The 22,782-nt window shown below is 59.1% G+C and overlaps 1 protein-coding gene across 4 annotated transcripts in view; it reads left to right on the forward strand.

The window, feature by feature from the left end:
- The window catches only part of LOC101947202 (GRAM domain-containing protein 2B-like), a 27,206-nt gene continuing 4,424 nt past the window's right edge, over positions 1-22,782 (forward strand). Inside the window, exons 1-10 of one of the 4 annotated variants that reach the window (XM_005313809.4) lie at positions 1-377; positions 13,808-13,945; positions 15,187-15,268; positions 15,925-15,994; positions 16,075-16,178; positions 17,778-17,894; positions 18,306-18,377; positions 19,659-19,730; positions 21,475-21,538; positions 22,000-22,062. In XM_005313809.4, the coding sequence (XP_005313866.2) occupies positions 325-377; positions 13,808-13,945; positions 15,187-15,268; positions 15,925-15,994; positions 16,075-16,178; positions 17,778-17,894; positions 18,306-18,377; positions 19,659-19,730; positions 21,475-21,538; positions 22,000-22,062 (835 nt within the window). In that variant the 5' untranslated portion in view covers positions 1-324. Of the gene's footprint in view, positions 378-10,936; positions 11,186-13,807; positions 13,946-15,186; positions 15,269-15,924; positions 15,995-16,074; positions 16,179-17,777; positions 17,895-18,305; positions 18,378-19,658; positions 19,731-21,474; positions 21,539-21,999; positions 22,063-22,782 lie in introns of those variants that run through there. The other 3 variants (XM_005313810.4, XM_005313811.4, XM_065578217.1) reach the window with 3 other exon arrangements.

Genomic DNA, 22,782 nt, shown 5'->3' on the forward strand with positions numbered 1-22,782 from the left:
GCGGTGCAGAGGAAGCCTTGCCATGCTTGGATTTCCTTGAAGGAGGAAAACACCTGCTGGCCGGTCGCCGGGGAAACCATCACGAGGGAGAGTCCGGAGTCGCTGCGGCTAGGAACGAGCAGGCCTTGGTGCATCCACATCAGCGCAGGCTCCCTGGGGCACGTCTCCCGGGCCGGCTCAGTCCCAACAGGCACCGGAGTCTGAGCTTTGAACTCGCCCTCTGCCTGCCCTGCTGCCAGCTGATAAAGCAGCGGCTGGGAGCGCGCAGCGGAGTTGCAGCCGGACAGACAGGAGCGCGGCCGGGGGACCAGGGAAGCGTGTCAGATGGAGCCCCAGCTCAGCGGAGCGGACAATGCCCTGGGCGAGGCGGGGGAGCCGTAAGTGGATTTCTCCTTCCAGGCATTGAGGAGCGGGCTTTCCCCGGGGCCCTAGGGCTAGGGGGATATTTGGGGCATTTTCTTCTATAGGCGCCTATTACCCCCCACCCCCGTCCCGATTTTTCACACTTGCTGTCTGGTCACCCTACCTAGGGCTGGCCCCAGCCCTTCCGTCAGCCTGCCCCTGTGGGACACCCCCCGCCCCACCCCCGGGCCCTGAGGAGCACCTTCGGGACGGGGGCTGCAGTGTCTCTCTGTGCCCAGACACCCACATGCCGGCACTGCTAGCATACGGGCACACGGCAGCCGGGGCTCAGCCCTGCCCAGCCCAGAGGTGCCGGGCTCTGAACTGCCAACCAGAGGTGCCGGGCTCTGAACTGCCAGAACCAGAGGTGCCAGGCTCTGAACTGCCAACCAGAGGTGCCGGGCTCTGAACTGCCAGGCCCAGAGGTGCAGGGCTCTGAACTGCCAGGCCCAGAGGTGCAGGGCTCTGAACTGCCTACCAGAGGTGCCGGGCTCAGCCCTGGCACGAATTAAGCACTGCACGCCAGGGGCACTGGGACAGCGTTTGCAGTGGGGGAGCTGAATGCCACTGAACAAACCTGTGTCTGAGGAAAAGCAGGCGTTCGGATGCTGTCACCTGTAGTTCCAGCGCCCCTGAACACGCATGTGTGGAGAGACATCTTGGTCCAGTCTGTCCTCTCCAGGCTAAACTAATCCAGACTCCTGCCCTGGGGGGGGTGTCCGGGTGTGTGTTGGGTGTGATTCCTCTGTGTTCATGTCCTGGGTTCAATTCCTGTCTTGGCTACAGACTCCCTAGGTAACCTTGGGCAAATCTCTGACATGCTCCATGCCTGAGTTTCCTCCTGTGGGGGTGCTCGCAAGGCCAGTCCCCTGCCTGGGAAGGCTGTGCCGTGCCATCTGATAATGGCTGGAAAGCTCTTTGGAGCCCCTGGGGCGGCAGGGCAGGGGTGTGTGGCCTGGAGAATTTGTCTTGCTCTCAGGGCCTGCAGCGTGTTCCTGGGGCCGGTGTCAGCTTCCACGGCTGTGGCTGCCTGGCGCTGCAGCAGGTGGGGGTGTCGGGAAAAAGGGGGGTGCATGGTTCGGGGGGGCAGAGTACAAGTGGGGCTGTGGTTTGTGGGAGCGGCTGTGGGAGGGGGTGTTTGAGAGGTGGAGTGTCCTGGGGGGGGGGGGGGAGTGTGCACTGGGTGTGTCCCTGGGCTATGCACGTCCCCCACATGTGCCTGGGCACTGCCCCCCTCTGTGTGCTGGGGCCGTGCGATGCAGAGGCGTTTCGGGCCCAGGCTGCTAAGCTGTAACACACACAGCACAGCTCTCTCCTCCCCAGACATTCAGCAGTGTCTGCCTGCCCCACCCGCCTCGCCACTGGCATCACCCCATTGTGCCGGGGGTATCTAGCCAGCTGCTGCACAGAGCCAGGAGGGGAGGGCACCAGACACAGCCAGTCAGTCCCTTCCGGCAGCATCAAAGGGCCTGGCCTGGCACATGGAGATCAGCGAGCCGGTCGGAGTAGGGACCCTGGTGGCCTGGAGACGTTGCCTGTGCCTGGATCACGCCTGCTCGGTCCTGGGCGTCGCTGTGGGTGAGGCCTGGGACCTGGGCCTGTTCTCAGCTCTGCCACATGCTCCCGGGATGACCCTGGGCAAGTGATGCCCCCACCCCGTGCCTCAGTTTCCCCATCTGTAAAGGAGGGAGAACGATATCTCCACCCCTGGGCACACTGTAGGGCTGCAGCCATTGACTCGTATCAGGGACCCGCTGCTGGAAGGGATGGTGTGTGCGCAAAGGAAAATCATTGCACTTATACAGCCCTGTGCGATTTGCAGTGGGGCAGGAGTATCATCTCCCTGTATCCCAGCTGGGGAGACTGAGGCATGGAAGGGGGCGTGACTTGCCCAAGGTCACCCACTGAGTCTGCAACGGAGTCCTGGCCCCTTGCTCTAGGCACTAGACTGTAGAGTTTGGGGTCACACAAGGAAAAGTGCTATGTGTAAGGACTCCCTTGCTGGGCCTTCCCGCTTTTGACCGCGTCCCCCCGGCCAAGGAAACAGCCGCCAGGTAACCCTCGGAAAGGCCAGGCGGATCCAGGATTCAGGCCTTGGGCAGAGGCCAGCGGCCCCCAGGACAAGCAAAGCTCCCCATCCGCAGGAAAGGAACTGGCCAACACTGCCATGGCAGAGGGCAGATAATTCGTCAGCATCTGGGTCTGTGCGTCCTCTTGGTGCTCAGCAAAACTCCCAGCGGAAGCTTGGCAACTGAACGACCCTGGGATCAGACCCGCTCTTCCTCCCTCCGCTGGGGGGGAGGGTTTCTCATCTGCTCCCCCCAGTCCACAGGTGCGGTTACCCAGGCAGGGTATCCAGGCCCCCAGAACACGCTTATGGGCCCTGTGGTGAGCACACTCCTAGCAGGAAACTGCTTTTTCTGGAGCCTTGCCAGATAATCGCCTGCCCCTGCTGGGCAAATCCTTATCTCGGAGGGGCCGGAGAGTTAGGGTGCAAGGTGCAAACCACCATAAAAGCTCAAGGCTGAGCTGGGGAAAGAGAAACAACCTTGCGGCAATCGTGGGTGACCCCATGGAGGCCGACTTGTTTTTCTTTTCCCTTGAACGCTGGGAGAAGTCGGACGTTTTGTCGGGCGTGAGACTGGCAGGTGGATTCTGAATCACGGCTCAGCCCCAGCCTTGCGCTGTCCTTTCACCTCCCAGCCCCGCTGTCCTGGCCCGTTCTTACCCTACCTACGTCCATATACATGATCCCCGCCCCACACAGCAGGGAGATGGGCCCCCCCCCCCCGCCCCACACAAGCTGAAGAACTAGCTGCTATGCGTAGCAGGGCCCAGCCACTCAAAAGCAGCATCAGGCAGCCACGAAGCATGAGAAGGGGGCTCTGTCAGGGTGTCGTAGGCTCAAAGACACTGTGGTCCGGTGGAGAGTGCTGGGCTAGAGAATCCCTGGCCGGTCTGGGTGCTCCCTGGGCTCTATTCTCGGCTCTGCCACTGGCCTGCAGGGTGGCTTTAAGCAAGCCATTTGGTCTCTTTGTGCCTCAGTTTCCCCGCTTGTACAATGGGGATAACGATCCTGACCCCCTTTGTGAAGCGCGTACAGATCGACTGGGGTCAGTAATATTCATCCATCCTGAATTCACAGCTGTGGGCTGCGTCAGTGAACTGTTCAGTGGAAGCCAGCCAAACCCCTGAGCCAAAGACTATGCACCAAACCCCAGTTAAGAAGAGATTCTCTCTCGGTGTCTCTCTCGCACTGCAGTGTCGTGGCATTGTGCCCTAATATTCTTCATTATTTAACATGAATGTTGCAGCAACATCTAAAAGCCACAGCCAGGCAGAGCCCCATTGTGCTGGGTGCTGTACGAATATAACAAAGGACAGTCGTGTTTCATGGGTCATGGGCTGGGTAATACCAGGAAAAGACTCCATGCCTGTAAAACGAAAGGGGCTCTTTCTAAGGAGGACCATGTATAGAGGAATTGGAGCTGCAGCAGACATTCCAGCCCTGTGCACCCAGACTGACTCCGGGTGCCTCCCCCAAACTCCTTCCTCCAGCCTGTGCTCCTCCCTCCAAGTTCCATGCTGGTTGCTAGAAGCCCCTACCCCAAAGAACTCACGCCAGAAAACGAGAGGCCAGAGGTGGGTGAGAGAGGTGGGGTGAGACACAGAAGCTGGGGTGATAAATAATGAAAGGGGATCATTCCTAGCCGGTCAGTAGAGCGATCCCAGCTCTCCCCGCGTAGCTATTCTCACGCTGAACTTCCCCCTCCATGTTACCAAGGAGGGGAGTTTTGAGGAGGGCCGTGCAGGACAAGGTGGTGGCTTTGTGGAGCTGTTCCCGCATCCGCTCGCAGGGGAAGCATGAGGGTGGGTTGGCAATAGGCGGATCTATAGGGCAGGGGTACGCTGGGGAGGGCTTTGAGCCTGTGACACACCAGCTGCTTTAAGGCTCTTCGCCATCCCTGAGCTCACGTCCCTGAGCTGTGCAGCCGTGGATCCGGCCTGCGCTCTCCTGGGGACAGCAGCCTCGCCTGCCCAAGTCTCCCACAGGGTCTCCCTGCCCGCCCCCACCCATGCATGGCAACCCCCCCCCAGCAAAACACATAGAGTGGCCAATATCCCTTCTGAGCGCCTTCCAGCACTGCCAGTAACACCCTCCTGCCAGGGGCACGCTGGGGCTTCCGCTTTGCTGCTTAACGCTGTCTGCCTGCTGGTGACCTCACCCTCCCGTGGCCTGTCTGAGTGGAGATTGCAAGCCCCCTGGGCTGGGACCTCAAAGGCACCTAATTCCCACTGAGTCCAATAGGAATTAGGCATCTCAATACCTCTGAGGACCTGGGCTTGTCTGCTTTGTTACGGCTGTACAGCAACCAGCGCAGTGGGGCCTGGTCCTTGGCTGGGGCCAACAATAAATAACAACGGCACAGGCTGGCCAGCATGGGCCCAAATGGCTATTTCTAGCCCTTCCTGATCCCATTCGAGCTCTGCTGGAAGCCAGGAGATGAGCACGAGGCCCGGAGCAGTACAGGTTGTTCTCCTCTCTTCTCAGCAAGCTCAGATTTAAAAACCCAAAGCCCAGATGCGCCGTGCGTCCCACTCATACCACCAGAAATAGAAACTCCCCAGGGAAGGCAGGAGTCCAAATAGACCGCTGATGTCAGGAAAGGGACGTGACGCACAGAGAATGGGCCTGAATTCGGCTCCTACCCAGCAGATGCTACAAAAGCAAAAGGCTTTCTGAGTGCAAATGAGCTGTCATTTCTGACCTGACGTGTGTAAAATACACGGGGTATATTTAGCTGCTTGCCAGACATTGTTCCTGCTGTGACATCTAGCTGTGGTGACTATAGAAACAGCTCTGAATAAGCTCTATATGGCCACAGCTTTGCTACCATATATAGGGCTCTCCCCACACTGAAATGTGGCCGTCTCTGGGGTGGAACAGAGCAGTGCAGCTGGAATTCCAGACACGGCTGCTTCCCCTGCATGAAGGATTTAACGTCACTGCCCTGGTGCCTTTGCCACCAGCCCCATGCTACAGGCTGTCGGACAGTGGCACTGATTTCCACAAATCAGGATAGCCCCCCTTCCTGTGGGTGCTGGGCTGTATACCTCGGGCACTGAAAGCGCTAATCATCCTTGGCACAGTTGGCCATCCTCATCTCTGTCCAGTGCATGAGGTGCACACAAGTAACTGGCATAGACCAATGTCTTTTCCCAGCCCCTTCTGCCCGCCACCAGGGGTAGATGCAGCTTCTACTTGTGCATGAGAAATTGGAAAAGGCTCCTAACCCTCCCCCCCCCGCCCCCTCCCACACGCACCACCATCTTCTAGTGTGCACCAACCACACTCAGCAGACTGGAGAGCTTGTGTATGTGTCTCCTTTCACTCCATTGGCTCTTCTGCCTGTGCCGGGTGTCCCAGTAACCAGCACCGCCAAATGGCTCACTCCCAGAGTCTGGCCGATGGAGGCAGAATCTTCAGCGCCCTGCTCAGATGAAGTGCTGTCCTCAGATAAGCATCTCTGAGGCTGCCTTCTCCCAGGGAGCCCATACAGTGGGTGGCATCTAATCAGTTACACCAGTGTGAATCCAGAGTCACTTCACTTGACTTCAGTGGAGTGACTCTGAATTTATGCCTGTGTCAATAAGAGCCGAATCTGGCCTGCTGGTTTGGTTCGGGGGTGTGGACACAGTAATACTAGAATAAAGGTTTCTGTTACTGGTGTAGCTGATTTCCCTTCTCTTGTATTGGTGTAACTGGGCCCACATTAGGGTGTTGTATCACTTGAACTATACCAGTACAGCCCCAGAGAGCCACGTTCGTGTGTAAACAAGGCTAAGGCCGGTTATGATGAGGCTGTCTCCCAACCTAGTGGGCCAGAGTCGGCGTCAGGCTAGCAGGCTGGCTGGACGGCTGGTGTGATCCTGTAGAAAGCCCGGTGCTCCCCTGTCCCCACGGGAACTGTCCAGCTCCCTGTAGGGTTGCCAACCCTCCAGGATGTCTGGGAGTCTCCAGGAATGAAAGATGAATCTTTAATTACAGATGATGTCATGTGATGACACCTCCAGGAATACGTCCAACAAAACCGGCAACCCTAGCTCCCTGGGAGAGCGACACCCGCTCTGCTGGAGACACCCCGGGAAATGCTGCCCCCTCGGCCCTGGAGCCCCTCCCACAAGCACTATGGGGCCTGGAGTTGGGAAACAGCGAGGCCGTTCTTTGCTGTGTCGGGGCCAGTCCAAACTTTCCCATCACAACTGCGGTTCGACCGGCGCTTGAGGGTTCGACTCAGGGCTTCTCTGCGTGATGGGAGTTCCCTTTCCCCGGGAAAGCGCCATTTTCACGGGCAAACCCCCAAATGCCTCCATGGTGCCTTGGTCGCTATTATCCTCTATGGGGTGGGCTTCCCAACTGGACTTCATTTCCCAGGATGCACTGGAGACAGGGACTCCCAGGATGCCCTGCCTCCCTGCCCCAGAGAAAATGACATTTATTTTCAGGTTTCAGAGTAGCAGCTGTGTTAGTCTGTATCCGCAAAAAGAACAGGAGTACTTGTGGCACCTTAGAGACTAACACATTTATTAGAGCATAAGCTTTCGTGGGCTACAGCCCACTTCTTTGGATGCATAGAATGGAACATACATAGGGCTACCATCCGTCCGGGTTTCCCCGGACATGTCCAGCTTTTCGCTCTTTAAATAGCCGTCCGGGGGGGATTTCTAAAAATCTAAAAATGGCCGGGATTTCCCCCATCAGCTATTTAAGAGCGAAAAGCGGCTGACAGGGCAGCCAAGTGCCGCTCGCATTGGGGCCTCGGCAGCCAAAGCCTCTTCCCGGCTCCCCCCATCCCCTGCAGCCTTAGCACGCCACCGGGCAGCGCTGGGGGCGGGGCTGTGCGCCTGTGAGGGAACGCAGTGGGGCTGGCAGCGGCGGCCAGAGCCCCTCTCCTGCTTCCCCCCTCCTCCACAGCCTCAGCACGCCGCTCGGCAGCGCTCGGGTGGGGCGGGGCGGGGCACGGAGCCAGACACCTGCTCTAAGCCGAGTGGCCCGGTAAGGGGGCCGGGGAGTTGGAGAAGGGGGGCAGTCAGGGGACAGGGAGTGGGGGGGGGTTGGATGGGTCGGGAGTTCGGGGGGGGGGCTGTCAGGGGGCAGGGGTGTGGGGAGGGGTTGGGACAGTCAGGGACAGGGAGCAGGGGGGGTTAGATGGGTCAGGGGTTCTGGGGGTGCTGTCAGGGGGCGGGAAGTGGGAGGGAGTGGCTAGGGGGCGTGGCAATAAATAAGAAGATATTTATACATACAGAGAACATGAAAAGGTGGAAGTACCCATACCAACTGTAAGAGGTTAATTAATTAAGGGAAGCGATTATCAGTCAGGAGAAAAACTTTTGAAGTGATAATCAAGATGGCCCATTTCGGACAGTTGACACGAAGGTGTGAGGATACTTTAACATGGGGAAATAGATTCAATTAGTGTAATGACCGAGCCATTCCCAGTCTCTGTTCAAACCTAAGTTAATGGTATCTAGTTTGCATATTAATTCCAGTTCAGCAGTTTCTCGTTGGAGTCTGTTTTTGAAGCTTTTCTGTTGCAAAATTGCCACCTTAACATCTGTCACTGAGTGATTAGAGAGGTTGAAGTGTTCTCCAACTGGTTTTTGAATGTTATGATTCCTGATGTCAGATTTGTGTCCGTTTATTCTTTTGCATAGAGACTGTCCGGTTTGGCCAATGTACATGGCAGGGGGGCATTGCTGGCACATGATGGCATAGATCACATTGGTAGATGTGCAGGTGAATGAGCCCCTGATGGTGTGGCTGATGTGATTAGGTCCTATGATGGTGTCCCTTGAATAGATATGTGGACAGAGTTGGCAGCGGGGATTGTTGCAAGGCTAGGTTCCTGGGTTCATGTTTTTGTTGTATGGTGTGTGGCAACATTTTCGGAGGGAAATCCCCCCGTTTCCCAGCAGCGCGGCTGTGCCCGGCCCTGTTGCACCCCAGGGGCGCTCCCTGCGGAGCACGGCCGTCACATTCTCTCAGGGTCACTGCAGCACTGGAGAGGAGACGCGTATGCTCCGCTTGTGGCTCTTGCTTGTGATTTTTCCCTTGGTGGAGGGATAAAGCCACCGCGGACAGAGGCTGCACGTTGTGCTGGGAAAACACAGTACTCCCATAGACTCAATAATGCTTCACCGTCCTTTGCCATCTGTAAGGCGCTCGAACTGCTCTTTGGAGACGGGAATGAGTTAAGTATCAGGGAGGGAATCCCCATCAGGAAGAAAACCGAGGGGCAGAAAAAGGACGTGAAATTAGGTAATGCAGTGAGGCAGTGAAAAAGAACCTGCCTCCCAAGCCCCTTTCTCCCGTGTCCAGAGCTGTCAATCCAGCATGACTGAGCTGTCCCTGCGACCGAAGGACACTGGTCAATCGGAGCAGGTTCAGAGAAGAGCCACGGGAATGATGAAAGGATTTCAATATCTTCCACTGTTGTAGGCAGCGTTGTCGTAACTGTGTCAGTCCCAGGATATTGGAGGTAATAACGTTTATTGGACCAGTATATGGCTTATTACCACAACCCACCTTTCTTTTTGTCCTATGGCTACAGGGGTGTTTACGGGCCACATCACCTTGAGCGGGCCCTTGAAATATGTGTTAACTCCTTATGCTAAACAATCTGTAGTTAGCTGGGCCGGTACATTTCCCAGCCCCGAAGAAGAGCTCTGGGTAACATTGAAAGCTTGTCTCTCTCACCAACAAAAGATATTACCTCACCCACCTTGTCTCTCTACAGGACTGGAAAACCCGCGCTATAATGACAGACTCAAGGAGCGCAATCTATTTAGCTTAAGAAAGAGAAGGTTAAGGGGTGACTTGCTTACAGGCTGGGGAACAAATATTTAATAATGGAGGCTTCCGTCTAGCAGGGAAAGGGCTAGCACAGTCCAATGGCTGGGAGTTGAAGCTAGACAAATTCAGACTGGAAAGAAGACCCATTTTTGACGATGAGGTTAATTAACCACTGGCACAATTGACCGAAGGTTGTGGTGGATTCTCCATCCCTGACCATTTTTAAATCCAGCTCAGATGTTTTTCTAAGCAATGTGTCTAGGAACTACGCTGAGGAAGTTCTCTGGCCCGTGTCATGGGGGAGGTCAGGATGGAGGATCACAGTGGTGCCTTTTGGCCTTGGAATCTCTGGATCTGTCAATAATCTGCCCAAGAGCTGGAGCTGAGACCTCGCAGGATGAAGTTTTAGCATGTGGAGGGTCTCGGGGGGCCGGGGGATGAACGACCCAGGAATCGTGAGGTAAAGGGCTTGGTCCACATTTTTTGAACTAAATAATTTTTCCTTGAAAAATGCCCTTTTGGGGACCATTTCCCCCAAAATAGGGGTTTTTCAAAATAGCACCACAGACTAAATATTTCCTCATTCTTTTTGATCGACAACGTTACCTGTGGTTCCATTTTTTGAAATGAGACATTTTAAAATGTTGTTTTTTAAGTTTCAAAATAAAATTTGTGTTTCTGGGAGAAACAAAAACAACAACAACAACAAAACAAAACAAAACATCCTGCCCTAAAAGAACCCCAAAACTCTTCAAAAAAAAAATCTTATTTTGAAACTAGATCAGTGATGAAAAATGTTGATTAAAATGTCTGCTCGTTCTGGAAAAACAACCATATTCTGTGGAAATATTGTGCAGGTAAATCAGAGCCGCCAAGTCCAGATGTTCAAAAATCATGAGACTGGCTTAAAAATTGACTTTTAAAGAAATCGGTTTTTGACTTGCTTTCGAGCCATTGGGGCAGGGCCGGCTCCAGGCACCAGCGTTCCAAGCAGGTGCTTGGGGCGGCAATCTGCAAGGGGCGGTGGTCTGTGTGGTTTTGCCCCCCCCAAGCAGCGCGCCGAATTGCCGCCGTGGACGGCGGGGGCAGTCCGTGTGCCGTTAGGGCGGCACGTGCGTTTCGGCAGCGGCAGCTTCTGTCTTCAGCTGCCTGCGGCAGCCGCCTCCAGCTTAAGACGGAAGCTGCCGCTGAATTGCCGCCGCCGCGGAAACACGCATGCCGCCCTACCGGCACATGGACTGCCCCCGCCGTCCACGGCAGCAATTCGGCGCACTGCTTGGGGCCCACCCTCATTAGGGGTTACCTTTCCAGTGTTTCTCTGCAACCACAAGGGCTAGAAATGACTGTTCTTTTTTTATTACAAGCGGTGATTCTCTCATATTCACATGACTCCAGGAGCTGGGGCTTTAACCAAAACAACAGTTATGGCCAGTCTTGCAAGGCTGGCAGCACTGCACCCCATGCTGTAGCCCTGGGCTGGGGAGTGTTTGATTCAGTGGTTGCTCACTAAAGGCACACGTGGTCTCTGCTTTCAGAGCAGGATCTGCTTGGGCAGAGACTGGGATGCGAGATCAACACTCAAGCGAGAGGAATGTGCTGGTGGCAAATGGGCCATGTGCTGGCAGTAAGTGTGTTCGTTCTCTGGGCCCGGCCCTTTAAGGAAATGGTATTTGGGAGCAACGCCTCTCTACAAACTCGACTGGGCTGGTCCCAGCAAGCTGGGCCAGCTGTATACAAGACATCCCTTCCCAGCCAGCTGGGAGGAGGCTGCAGGCTGAGGGGCAGGGACTGGAGGAGCATCGGCGCCAGGCAGAGGAGCGTGTGAGGCAGACAGGCTGGAGCGCAGCAGGGATCCGGAGCCCAGCAGAGCGAGTGGGAACCCAGGGGAGCCGGGGTGGGACGCGACCCTTCCGCTGTCTCAGTGATGAGGTACAGGGCGCGTGTTGGCTCCGATGGGCTCTGATCTCAGCTGCGGTGGGGGTGCTTTGGCCCACATGCAGGATCCGTACAGGGGGTGGGAAGGGGGTACTGGGGGCCCTAAGGCACAGCTCTGAGCCCCCCACTCTGCAGCTCAGGCTCGTCTCCTGTTCTCCCCCGCCCCCATGCTCCCAACTCCCATTCAGCAACAGAGACTCAAAATCCCTTTGCTCTTAGTAGAACGGGGGTCAACAACCTTTCAGAAGTGCTGGGCCGAGTCTTCATTTAGTCACTCTGATTTAAGGTTTCGCGTGCCAGTAATACATTTTAACGTTTTTAGAAGGTCTCTTTCTATAAGTCTATAATATATAACTAACCTATTGTTGTATGTAAAGTAAATAAGGTTTTTAAAATGATTAAGAAGCTTCATTTAAAATGAAATTAAAACGCAGAGACCCCCGGACCGGTGGCCAGGACCCGGGCAGTGTGAGTGCCCCTGAAAATCAGCTCCCGTGCCGCCTTCGGCACACGTGCCATACGTTGCCTACCCCTGTAGTAGAGCATCTCGCGTGCCGTGGGATCGCACAGAGCGCTTGTTAGCAATGGGGGAAGCTGAGCCGTAGGCACCCGGGCTATATGGCAAACCAGTGTCGCGGCTGGGAGTCCTTTTCCCCATGCCACCCCGTTCGCTCTAACCACTAGGTAACCTGTCCTCCCAGAGCTGTCAATCTCCGTCTCCCAAGTCCGCTCTCTAATTAACAGGCCGCCCTGCCAGAGCTGGGAACAGAACCCAGGAGTCCTGGCTCGCTGTCCTCTGCTCTTCCCCACAAAATCCCACGCTGTCCAAAGAGGCCTGTGCTAACACACAGCTATAAATACTCCGCCGGCAGGGCCTTTGATGAGGAGAGTTCTGACTGGGACGGGAAATGGGCAGTTCTTTTCCTTTGCATGTTTGACGACACCGGGATGTTTCTATCAGGCCCCAGCTGCTTTAGAGGAAGTTGCAAGAATCCCTGTAGTGATGGGATAACCTTCCCCCAGGGGATGTTCCCTCCTGACCCCCATGATTCAGGTCAGGTCATGCCATGCCCTGAAGCATGAGGGTTTATCCCCCTTCTTTTGCCTTAGGAAGCGAAAATCAGAGGCACCATAATCTAGCCCGTACTGAGCACCCTCCAATTCCATTGCTCTGGGTCAGGGCTTTAGAATGTGCCCGGATGCTGTTACCATCTGACATGCAGGATATTACACAAACTGAAACTGAACTTGCGCTGTAGCAACACAGTATTATTAACTTCCAGCTAATTACAGCCAAACCTCGTTAATTCCCCTAATGGGAGGGACGCTTGTTGTGAATGATTAAATGTTGTGAGTTAGCAAGTAAATGAATAAACTCCTTAAAAAAAATAATGAAAAGGCAGAAAAATGGACTTTGTGCTTTTGTTCCGCCAGTTGGCGGTGTGATCACCGCTGACACTAATTGGTGCTGTGCTGGGGGGGATGGATTCTGCTGATGCAGTGTGGTTGGGCTGATAGGGAAGTGGAGTCGGCGTCAGGACACCGGGGTTCTACTCCCAGCTCTGCCATTGGCCTGCTAGGTCACCACCTCTCCCTGTGCCTCAGTTTCCTCATCTGTAAAATGGGGATAATGATACTGCTCTCCTATGTAAAGCGCTTTGGGGTCTGCTGATTTGATGTGCTGTGTGAGAGCTCACAACAGCCTCCCTCTGCAGAGAAGCAGGAGATGGGGGAGCCCGTACGGCTCTTGTGCAGATTGGCCAGGCGAGGCTCGGCTGGGCCCAGTTGTGCAGCAGCAGCACTGGGATTGGGGCCATTTGATGCTGCCCTCTCTTGGCTGTGGGATTTTCACGCAGCTTGTCGGCCCTTTTGCTCTGCTGTGTCTGTGAATCCGGCTTTTCAGCAGGGGTGCGTCTCACCCCGCCTGTCCCCAGGCCCGTCTGATCGGCCTGTCTGGGAACAAGGGGTGGGTGGGGGAACATCAGAAATGGGACCAGGCCGCGTACTGCACCTGGCCATGGACAGGCCTTGCCACAGTCCATGGCAGGACAGGTCAGACTCCTAGAGGAGGTGCAGCTGGGTACTGAAGAGCAGGTACCCACCCCCCTAGTGCAGCCCCCCAGGAGAGCCCTGCCCCCTCCCCATTAAGATCAGCCACAGAACCTCTTCCCCAGGGTCTGAACTCTAAAGACCCCCCAGCCAGGCTCAGGGGGTGGGGGGCAGAGAGGGCAGGGAGCCCGTGGGCATCACTCAGCTGCGATGGGCGCCTGCGCGCCGATGCCCCACATGTTTCTCCATGGCCTGGGGTAGCTCCACCGCTGCTCGTGGGGGAAAACAGCCTGTACATCAAAGCGGGGCTGGCTGGGGCGGGCGGGGACGGCCACTGCATGCATGTGACAGCAGGGACCCTGGGAGTGATGGCAGGGGGTGGGCAGTCTGCACTGATGCCCCTTGCACAGGGCGCTCTGCGCTCACCTGGTAGCTGCCAGCCGGGGCACTAGGTGAGCAGGAAAATGAAATCCCCCCCACCCCTCCACCTTGGGGAGATGGGGGGGCAGAAAGGAGGCTCCTTGCTGGGGGCGCCTTTCACCCCACCCTGCTCTCTGCCCTCCCCAGCTGCCTGGCTGACCCTGCCGCCAGCTCCGGGAAACTCAAGAAAAGCAAGAAGAAGATGCTGGAGCCGAAGAAGTGGCAGAGCCTGGAGGAGACGGGGAGCGATGCCCCCCAGCCAAGGAGACGTCCCAGCCTCTCCAGGTGAGGCCCTGTCCCTCCCGCAGGGACCTTCCCCAAGAACAAGCCCCCCGCCCCAATTCCTTCTCAGGCTCCTCACACCTGGGCCCAGGCGAGCTACACTGCCCTGGAAAGCCACACAGTCACAATGCACCCCCCTCTCCCACCCAGACCCTCCTCAGCACCTCCCCGCGCTGCTAGGGCTGCCAACTTTCTAATCGCTCAAAACCGAACACCGTAGCCCCACCCCTTCCCCGAGGCCCCGCCCCTTCACTGCCCCCGACACACTACATTCTCCCTCCCTCGGTGGCTCACTATCCCCCACCCTCACTCACTTTCAGTAGGCTGGGGCAGGGGCTTGGGGTGCGGGCTCTGGGCTGGGGGTGGGGATGAGGAGTTTGGGGTGCAAGACGGGGCCCCAGGCTGGGGATGAGGGATTCGGAGTGCGGGAGGGGGCTGCGGGTTGAGGCAGGGGGTTGGGATGCGGGGTGGGGGCGTGAGGGCTCTGGGCTGGGGTGCTGGCTCTGGGGTAGGGCTGGGGATGAGGGGCTTGGGGTGCAGGAGGGGGATCAGGGCTGGGGCAGAGGGTTGGGGTTCGGGGGGATGAGGGCTCTGGGCTGGGGTGCTGGCTCTGAGGTGGGGCTGGGGATGAGGGGTTTGGGGTGCAGGAGGGGGCTCTGGGTTTGGGGGGGCTGGGGCAGGGGATTAGAGCGCAGGCTAACCCCATGCGGATCCCGGTCAGAGGCGGTGCTGCAGGGCTAAGGCAGGCTAGTCCCTACCTCTCCTGGCCTCGCGCTGCACTCGCGCCGGACGCGGCCAGTAGGTCCAGCACTAGTAGGCGGGAGGGGGGGCAGGAGGCGCCACACAGGAGGCTCTCGCCCACAGGCACTGTCCCCCCAGCTCCCATTGGCTGGTTCCCAGCCAATGGGAGTGCGGAGCTGGTGCACGCAGAGCCCTGTGGTCCCCCTGCCTAGGAGCTGGACCTGCTGGCCACTTCCGGGGCACAGCACAGAGCCAGGGCAGATAGGGACGAGCCTGCCTTAGCCCTGCAGCACCGCTGACCGGACTTTTAACGGCCCAGTCAGCGGTGCTGATCAGAGCCACCAGGGTCCCTTTTCGACTGGGCGTTCTGGTCCAAAACCGGACACCTGGTCACCCTACATGCTGCCTGCCTGCCCCCCGAGGCCAGCCCTGCCCTGTGGGGACCCCCACCCCCCCCACGTGCGGCTCTGCCTCTCTCACCTTTGGCATCTGGTGCATTTCAGATCAAAGACCTATGACCCATCCTTCTCCAAAGAGACTGAACAGGAGCCGACGCTGGGCAGGCAGAGGGCCACCTCGTCCGCTGTAAGTCCCCCCCAAACTGGGATGGGGCACGGGGGGTGGGGATGTACATTGAGGGTTGGGGGTTGGGATGGACACCAGGGTTTAGGATGGATGCTGGGGGGGGTCTCGGGGGGGTTGGGATGGGTACTGGGGGTGGGTTCGGGATACCTCATGAAGTTGGGAGGGGGTGCTGGGGCAGGGGGTGGGATACCTGCGGGGGGGGGTTGGGATGCCCGCAAGGGGGGTATTAGGATGGGTCGCTGGGTGGGGGGTTGGCACCATCCATTTGCCAGGGTACCTGGCATTAGCACTGGGCTGTGCCAGCTGCTGGAGGGACGGCTCTCCTGGAGCGGCGTTGGCAGCGCCAGGCAGGTCCCGGCGGATCCATCCCCCCAGCCAGCCAGGGGGAGATCTGGGACAGCTCCCCGTGTGCCCACAGCCTCCATCAGGTCCTGCGGGTGCCTCCTCCCCTGCCCCCCGCCGCCCCCATGGGATCCGGGGGGGCCGTCCTAGTGTCAAGGCACATCTCAAGCTTGGCTGATAGCCCTTGGGATGGGACCCAGTGGGGGGGCTCTGAGCTGGCCCCAGGCTGATGGCAGCCCCAGCAGAGACCCCAGGGCCTGTCGGGGGGAGGGGCTCATTCTCCAGGGCTGATCTTGCCCCTGCTCTCTCCCCAGTTAGCCAAGCGCCTGGCGAGCTACCACAAGGCCTTCAAGGAGATGCCCGAGGAGGAGTCCCTACTGGACAGTGAGTGCCGCTCCCCCCAGCCTCCCTCCTGCCCCCCCACGCCTTGCCCACTCACCCGTCCCTCTGCCCCTCGCCCGCAGGTGTCTCCTGTGCCTGGCAAAGGGAAGTCCCCTATCACGGGCGCCTCTACATCTCCCAGAACTACATCTGCTTCCACTGCAGCATGCTGCTCCGGGACGTCAAGGTAGGGCCCCTGCGCTGGGGCACACGCCGCGCCCCACGGCTGCTTACGTGGGCTGGTAGCATGTATGTGTGTGTGTGGGGGGGGTTGTGCAGTGGGAAGGAGGTGGGGGGGACAGGCGTGAGATGTGTGGGTTGTGTGGGGGGAAGGGGATGGGGGGTGTAACGATGCGATTCTGGCGGGACCCAACTGAGAGGGCCAATTCAGGATCAATTGCTTAAAACAGGGCAGTTACAGCCCTAGGCTGGGGTTTTTCCACCTCTAAGGCAAACCAAACCAGCCAGACTAAGAGGACTTTGGTCTCACCCTACTGGCTAACCACAAGTCACACAAGCAATTCCCTTAGACACTCCAGTTTCCCAGTATCACCACCAGGGCCACTCATTATGGGGACAAATGGTTATGAAAACCAATACCCCAGTAAAAGAAAAAAGGTTCTCCTGATCCCATAGGACCAAGCCCCAGACCCAGGTCAATATACAAATCAGATCTTACCCACAAATCACGCTGTTGCCAATCCTTTAGAATCTAAAATCTAAAGGTTTATTCATAAAAGGATAAAGATAGAGATGAGAGTTAGAATTGGTTAAATGGAATCAATTACACACACAGTAATGGCAAAGTTCTTGGTTCAGGCTTGTAGCAATGATGGAATAAACTGCAGGTTCAAATCAAGTCTCTGGAACATCCTCCGCTGGGATGGGTCCTCAGTCCTTTGTTCAGAGCTTCCATTCGTAGCAAAGTCCATCCAGAGGTCAGAAGCAGGACTGAAGACCAGATGGAGATGAGGCTAGGGTGACCAGATGTCCCGATTTTATAGGGACAGTCCTGATTTTTGGGTCTTTTTCTTATATAGGTTCCTATTACCCCCTACCCCCTGTCCCGATTTTTCACACTTGCTGTCTGGTCACCCTAGATGAGGCATCAGCCTTATATAGTCTTTTCCAGGTGTAAGAACACCTCTTTGTCCTTACTGTGAAAAATTACAGCAAAATGGAATCTGGAGTCACATGGGCAAGTTCCTGCATACTTTGCTGAGTTGCAAGGCATATCTGCCTTCTCTCAATGGCTCAGTTGTGTAGCTGATGGTCCTTAATGGGCCATCAATCAGGCTAGGCTGAGCTAACACCAGCTTGTCTGGGATGTCACCCAGCAGCATAGCATAAGTTTGAGATACAGACAGTATAGAGCCAATATTCATAACTTCAACTACAAAATTGATACACACATATAGACAGCATAATCATAACCAGTAAACCATAACCTTGTCTTAGACACCTCATTTGACCCCCTTTATACAAGATTTGGTGCCACTACAGGACTTTGGTTGCACCCATGTTCTATATGGTCCCAGATTATGTCAATAACGTCACAGGGGGACAGGTGTGGGATGTGTGGGTTGTGTGGGGGAGGGGAGGTTGGCTGGGGGACAGGTGGACGGGATGTGTGGTTGTTGTGGGCGGGCACCCCCACCCGCCCTGGGTCCTGGGGACGAAAGCGATCGGGGGTTGTCCCTGGCCTCGGGGTCCTCGCCCCTCCCCGAGCAGGAGTGATGCCATGAGCGATGGTCCCATCACCCGCTGCACCCCTCTTGCTCCACAGGTGGTAATCCCCGTCTCCTCTGTTGCCATCCTCAAGAAGGCGAACACGGCACTGCTGGTGCCCAACGCCCTCAGCATTCGGACCGCCGAGGGCGAGAAGGTGCGAGCAGAGGGCAAGGCACGTGGTGCATTCACCCACCCGCAGCACCGGGAGCAGAGCGAGCCTGGGGCAGCCCAGGCGGTGCCCCCCTCCCATGGCACTGGAAGCAGAGGGAGCCCTGGGCAGCCCATGCTGTGCCCCCCCTTGGCACCGGGAGCAGCACAGGGCAGCCCATGTGGTGACACACACCCCCCCTTGGCACCGGGAGCAGAGGGAGCCCCACACTGGGGGCTGGGGGAGTGCAGTGAAAGGCGTCGGTAGTGGTGAGGGGCTGGAGGGATGAACTGATGGGCAGTGGATGGACAAGAGAGCCCCTCTGACCAGCCTGGGACGGAGGTGGGGTGGGCACGGGAGTGGTGGAGGGTGGAGGCTGCGGCTGGGGGTTCCCCAGGAATCAGGCCAATCCCTTCTCCCTCTCTCCTCCCGCAGTTTCTCTTTGTCTCCATGCGGACCCGGGAGGCCACGTACCAGCTGCTGCGATCGATCTGCAAACACCTGCAGGTGGGGACTGTGCCAGGCGGGCTCGTGTGCCCGTTCTCCTGTGTCTCTGGCTACATGGGCTGGGACACTTCTGGGCAGGATGGGCTGAAATACTAAGGCACATCTGCTAATGCACCCCCCTCCCAATCCCCTGGGCTCCCCTTACGCTCACAACTCTGCCGATGCCCCTCAGTCCCCAGGGCCATGCCAGCCCTGCCCCCCGCACACAGGCACTGGGCTGACGCCCCTCAGTCCCCACTGCCATGACAGCCCTGCGCCCCCCTACACAGGCACTGGGCCGACGCCCCTCAGTCCCCACTGCCATGACAGCCCTGGCCCCCTACACAGGCACTGGGCCGACGCCCCTCAGTCCCCACGGCCATGACAGCCCTGCGCCCCCCTACACAGGCACTGGGCCGACGCCCCTCAGTCCCCACTGCCATGACAGCCCTGCGCCCCCCTACACAGGCACTGGGCCGACGCCCCTCAGTCCCCACGGCCATGACAGCCCTGCGCCCCTCTACACAGGCACTGGGCCGGCGCCCCTCAGTCCCCACTGCCATGACAGCCCTGCGCCCCTCTACACAGGTACTGGGCCGACGCCCCTCAGTCCCCACTGCCATGACAGCCCTGCGCCCCCCTACACAGGTACTGGGCCGATGCCCCTCAGTTCCCTCGGCCATGACAGCCCTGTGCTCCCCTACACAGGTACTGGGCCGATGCCCCTCAGTCCCCACTGCCATGACAGCCCTGTGCTCCCCTACACAGGCACTGGGCCGACGCCCCTCAGTCCCCACTGCCATGACAGTCCTGCGCCCCCCTACACAGGTACTGGGCCGACGCCCCTCAGTCCCCACTGCCATGACAGCCCTGTGCTCCCCTACACAGGCACTGGGCCGATGCCCCTCAGTCCCCACTGCCATGACAGTCCTGCGCCCCCCTACACAGGCACTGGGCCGATGCCCCTCAGTCCCCACAGCCATGCCAGCCCTGGCCCCCCTACACAGGCACTGGGCCGATGCCCCTCAGTCCCCACAGCCATGCCAGCCCTAGCCCCCCCTACACAGGCACTGGGCCGATGCCCCTCGTTCCTGGTCCCGGTGTTCCAGACCAGAGGGAGTGGGTCAAGCTAACGTACTCGGTGAGGAAGAAGGTCCCAGAGGTGACCCATCCTGGGAGCCGTCCCCCAGGTCAGGGAAAGCCCCGTCTCCTGTGCTCTGCGCACCACAGGGCTGGGCTGGCCAGCGGCTCGAGGGCTCTGCCGCCCGCCCTGGGCTCACTGTCCTCATTCTTGTTGTTCAGGACGGGAGCACGAGCAGCAGCCCCCTGGCCTCGCCCGCCAACACCAGCTCCGAGCTCTGCGAGAAGGCTCTGGTAAGCTCCCCGACCCCCTAGCTGGCGGCACAGGCTGTGGGCAGCAGGGCAGAGGGGCTGGTGCCACTGTTAGCAAACCATGGAGATTCCTGAGAGCTGGGCCAGCTGCTCCCTGGCAGGGCCAGCTCTAGGCACCAGCTAAGGAAGCAGGTGCCTGGGGCGGCAAATCTGAAGGGGCGGCAGTCCGTCTGCTCTTGGGGCGGCACGCCGACTCTTTTTTTCTTCCCCTTCTTCGGCGGCAGTTCGGCGGCAGCTTTTTCATTTTTTCCCCTTTGCTTCGTCGCTTGGGGAGGCAAAAAAGGGAGAGCCAGCCCTGCTCCCAGGCCCCGAGAGCGCCCGGCGCTCTGTGCGTTCCGAGGCTGGGCCTGTACTGCCAGGCAGCTCAGTGCCCACTCGGCGCCCGGCTGCCAGGTCACAGGGCAGGGGGGTGACTCTCTAAGCCCCATGTGTGCAGGAACACACCTGCCTGGGCACCCTGGTGGCTTGGACGTGCCCTTGGTTGCCCGGCTGCTGCCCGGCTCTGGGGGCTTGGGCTTTCCCAGAACTGGTGTTGTCCGGTCCGGGTGGAGGTGGCTTGCCGGCCAGCAATCCTGGCTGTCTGGGGCTTCTCTGTGCCCCCTTCTGCCCCTCTCGGCTGAGCTGCCCCAGTCAGAGAGACCCTGTGGGGCAGCAGGAGCAGCCCAGCCTGTGAGCCCTGGGCACAGCCCAACCCCTGTTCCAAACTCCCAGGAGCGGGAGGGGCTCCGAACCCAAGCCCCAGGCCGAGGCAGACCCCCGAGCTGGCCCCCTGCTCCTCGGTGGCCCCTCCCTCCTTTGCCACTTAAACCCGTTGGCACTGCCCGTGTCTTTGCAAAGCGCTTGGGGAGCCAGGCCCCCTGGCCAGCACGCTGCGCAGGGCATTGTTTTCAAGTCCCCTGTCCAGTGTAACCCAGGGCTTTGGCACCCCTGCCCTTCGCCACAAAGCCCTTGGCCATCCCAGCCCGATCGGATGGCACGAGGGAGCTTTGAGCTGGCCTCATGCTTGTTATCGGACTAGCGCCCCCTGCCTGAGGGTGCGGCAGGGCCCGGCTCAGACACGGGCACCTGGAGTGGAGAGAGTGGCTCAGAAGCCGCCCTGGGCTGGGAGGGAGCAGCTGGTGGAGCCCAGGACCCACGTCAGCCTGTCCCGTAGCTCAGTGGGTCGAGCGCCCTGCCGAGAGGTGGGAGACCCCTCCTCACATCCTGTGTCTGCCCCTCGGCCAGCTGAACCTGGGCTCCCCCGCATCCCAGCAGGGTGCTCTGAGCCCCGGGCTAACGGTTAAGGTGGGTGGCAGCAGCTCTGAGTGGGGCCTGGTCCAGTCAGTGGCTCCCCGAACATGCCATCGGCTGGGCCCCGCCAAGCGCCCGTCCCCCCGTGTTTGGGACTCGCTCCGGGGTGCAGGCAGGAGGGGGGTATCCAGGGACCCACAGGGAGGCAGCGGTGCCCCGGCCCAGGAATTTAGGTGCCGAGGGAATTTTGTCCTGAAAGTTGAGGCGCTGAGGTAGGTTAGGCACCTGCAGGGAGAGGCAGGAGTTTTGTGCATCTCCGAGGGGCCAGAATTAGGACTTGGGTGTCGAGCTGCTCTGAGCAGCCGGCCCTGAGCGGTGCTGCGCCGCGGGAGGGGGAGGGAGAGCAGGGCGAGATGGCAGGAGGAGGCAGAGACCAGCGAGCGGTGGGGAGGGAGCACGGGGCCCCTTTTGTGACCTGCAGCTTTTCCCCTTCCAGACCTCAAGCCAGTCGGACCTGGAGCTGAACCCCGCTGAGTCTGACGGCCTCCTGGACCAGCAAGGTGAGCCAGGGCTCTCAGCCGCGCCCCCTGCCCAGAGCCTGGCTCCCCCAGCCCTCGCACACTCAGCAGCCCAAGTGCAAATGAGCGTGCAAGTGCAGCGAGGAGCGCCCTAGGGGCCTCCCTTCTCTTCCGTTCCGGGCAGCATCCTGCGCCCTCGGCCTGTGTCTGAGCGTCGCAGCGTCCGGCCAGGAACCTGGCTCCACCGACAGTCGCTTGTATTAGGTGGAATGAGTTTGACCAGCCTCCACTCAGCCCCTTCCAGCGCCATGGCGGGGTGGAGCTGGTGACGGCTGGATCTCCTGCCCTGCCTGGGACAGCAGGACCCCCAAAGGCAGGCAGAACACGCCATGCCCAGCCCACAAGCCATGCCCCCCCAACCTCCCTGGGGGCAGCACATGGGAGCCTGGCACCTGGCTGGGCACAGGCAGCGCCAGTGACTGGGTATCCCGTTGTGTGTGCAGATGGGCTGGGCCCGAAGCAGAGCAGAGAGGATGAGGGCAAGGAGACGGCAGCGCCGAGCACAGGTGAGTGGATCCCTCAGGCCCAGGCTCGCTGGCTTGGCTCAGGGTGGGGATGCCCAGGCAGGACCCCCCGCGCCTGCTCTCCTGTGGGCACGGGTACAGGACACTGGGCACCCGCCTACCGCCTCTCTGGGCATTGTGACAGCTCTGGGCAGCTGGGCAGGGAGGTAGCTGGCATCCCCTGCTGCTGAGCCCCAGATGTGCCACCCAGCTACACGTCTGCCCATGGGGCAAAGAGCTGCTGTTGTGGTGTTTGCTGCCAGGCGTTGGCACATCACCCCCTTGCCAGCCCTGCTGCAGGGTCAGGGCCAGTCTGAGCAGGCTGTGGGAGCCTGGCTGGCCTCAATGCCGTCACCTCAGACTGACACCGGGGGCAGGCGCTTGGCATGGACCTTGGCTGCCACCTGGTACACACCCCAGGCACCAGGCAGGGGAGCCAGTCCCTGGAGGGGTCTCGCCGTGGCATCCCTATGGGACTGGGGTGATGTACGGCCTCTGGGCTCGGCAGCCCCCGCAGGGAGAGTCCTTCGTCCTCGGGGCTGCAGAGGGTGGCTGCTATGCAGGCTCATGAGGGGGGCTGGGCAGTGGGTGCTCTGGGGAGGGCTGGGCAATGGGGGTTCTGGTGGGAGTGGGGCAGTGGGGGCTCTGGGGGGCAGGGCAGTGGGGGTTCTGGAGGGAGTGGGGCACTGGGGACTCTGGGGGGCAGGACAATTGGGGCCCTGG

Source organism: Chrysemys picta, chromosome 25 (assembly GCF_011386835.1).
Source record: "Chrysemys picta bellii isolate R12L10 chromosome 25, ASM1138683v2, whole genome shotgun sequence".
Taxonomy (NCBI): domain Eukaryota; kingdom Metazoa; phylum Chordata; order Testudines; family Emydidae; genus Chrysemys; species Chrysemys picta.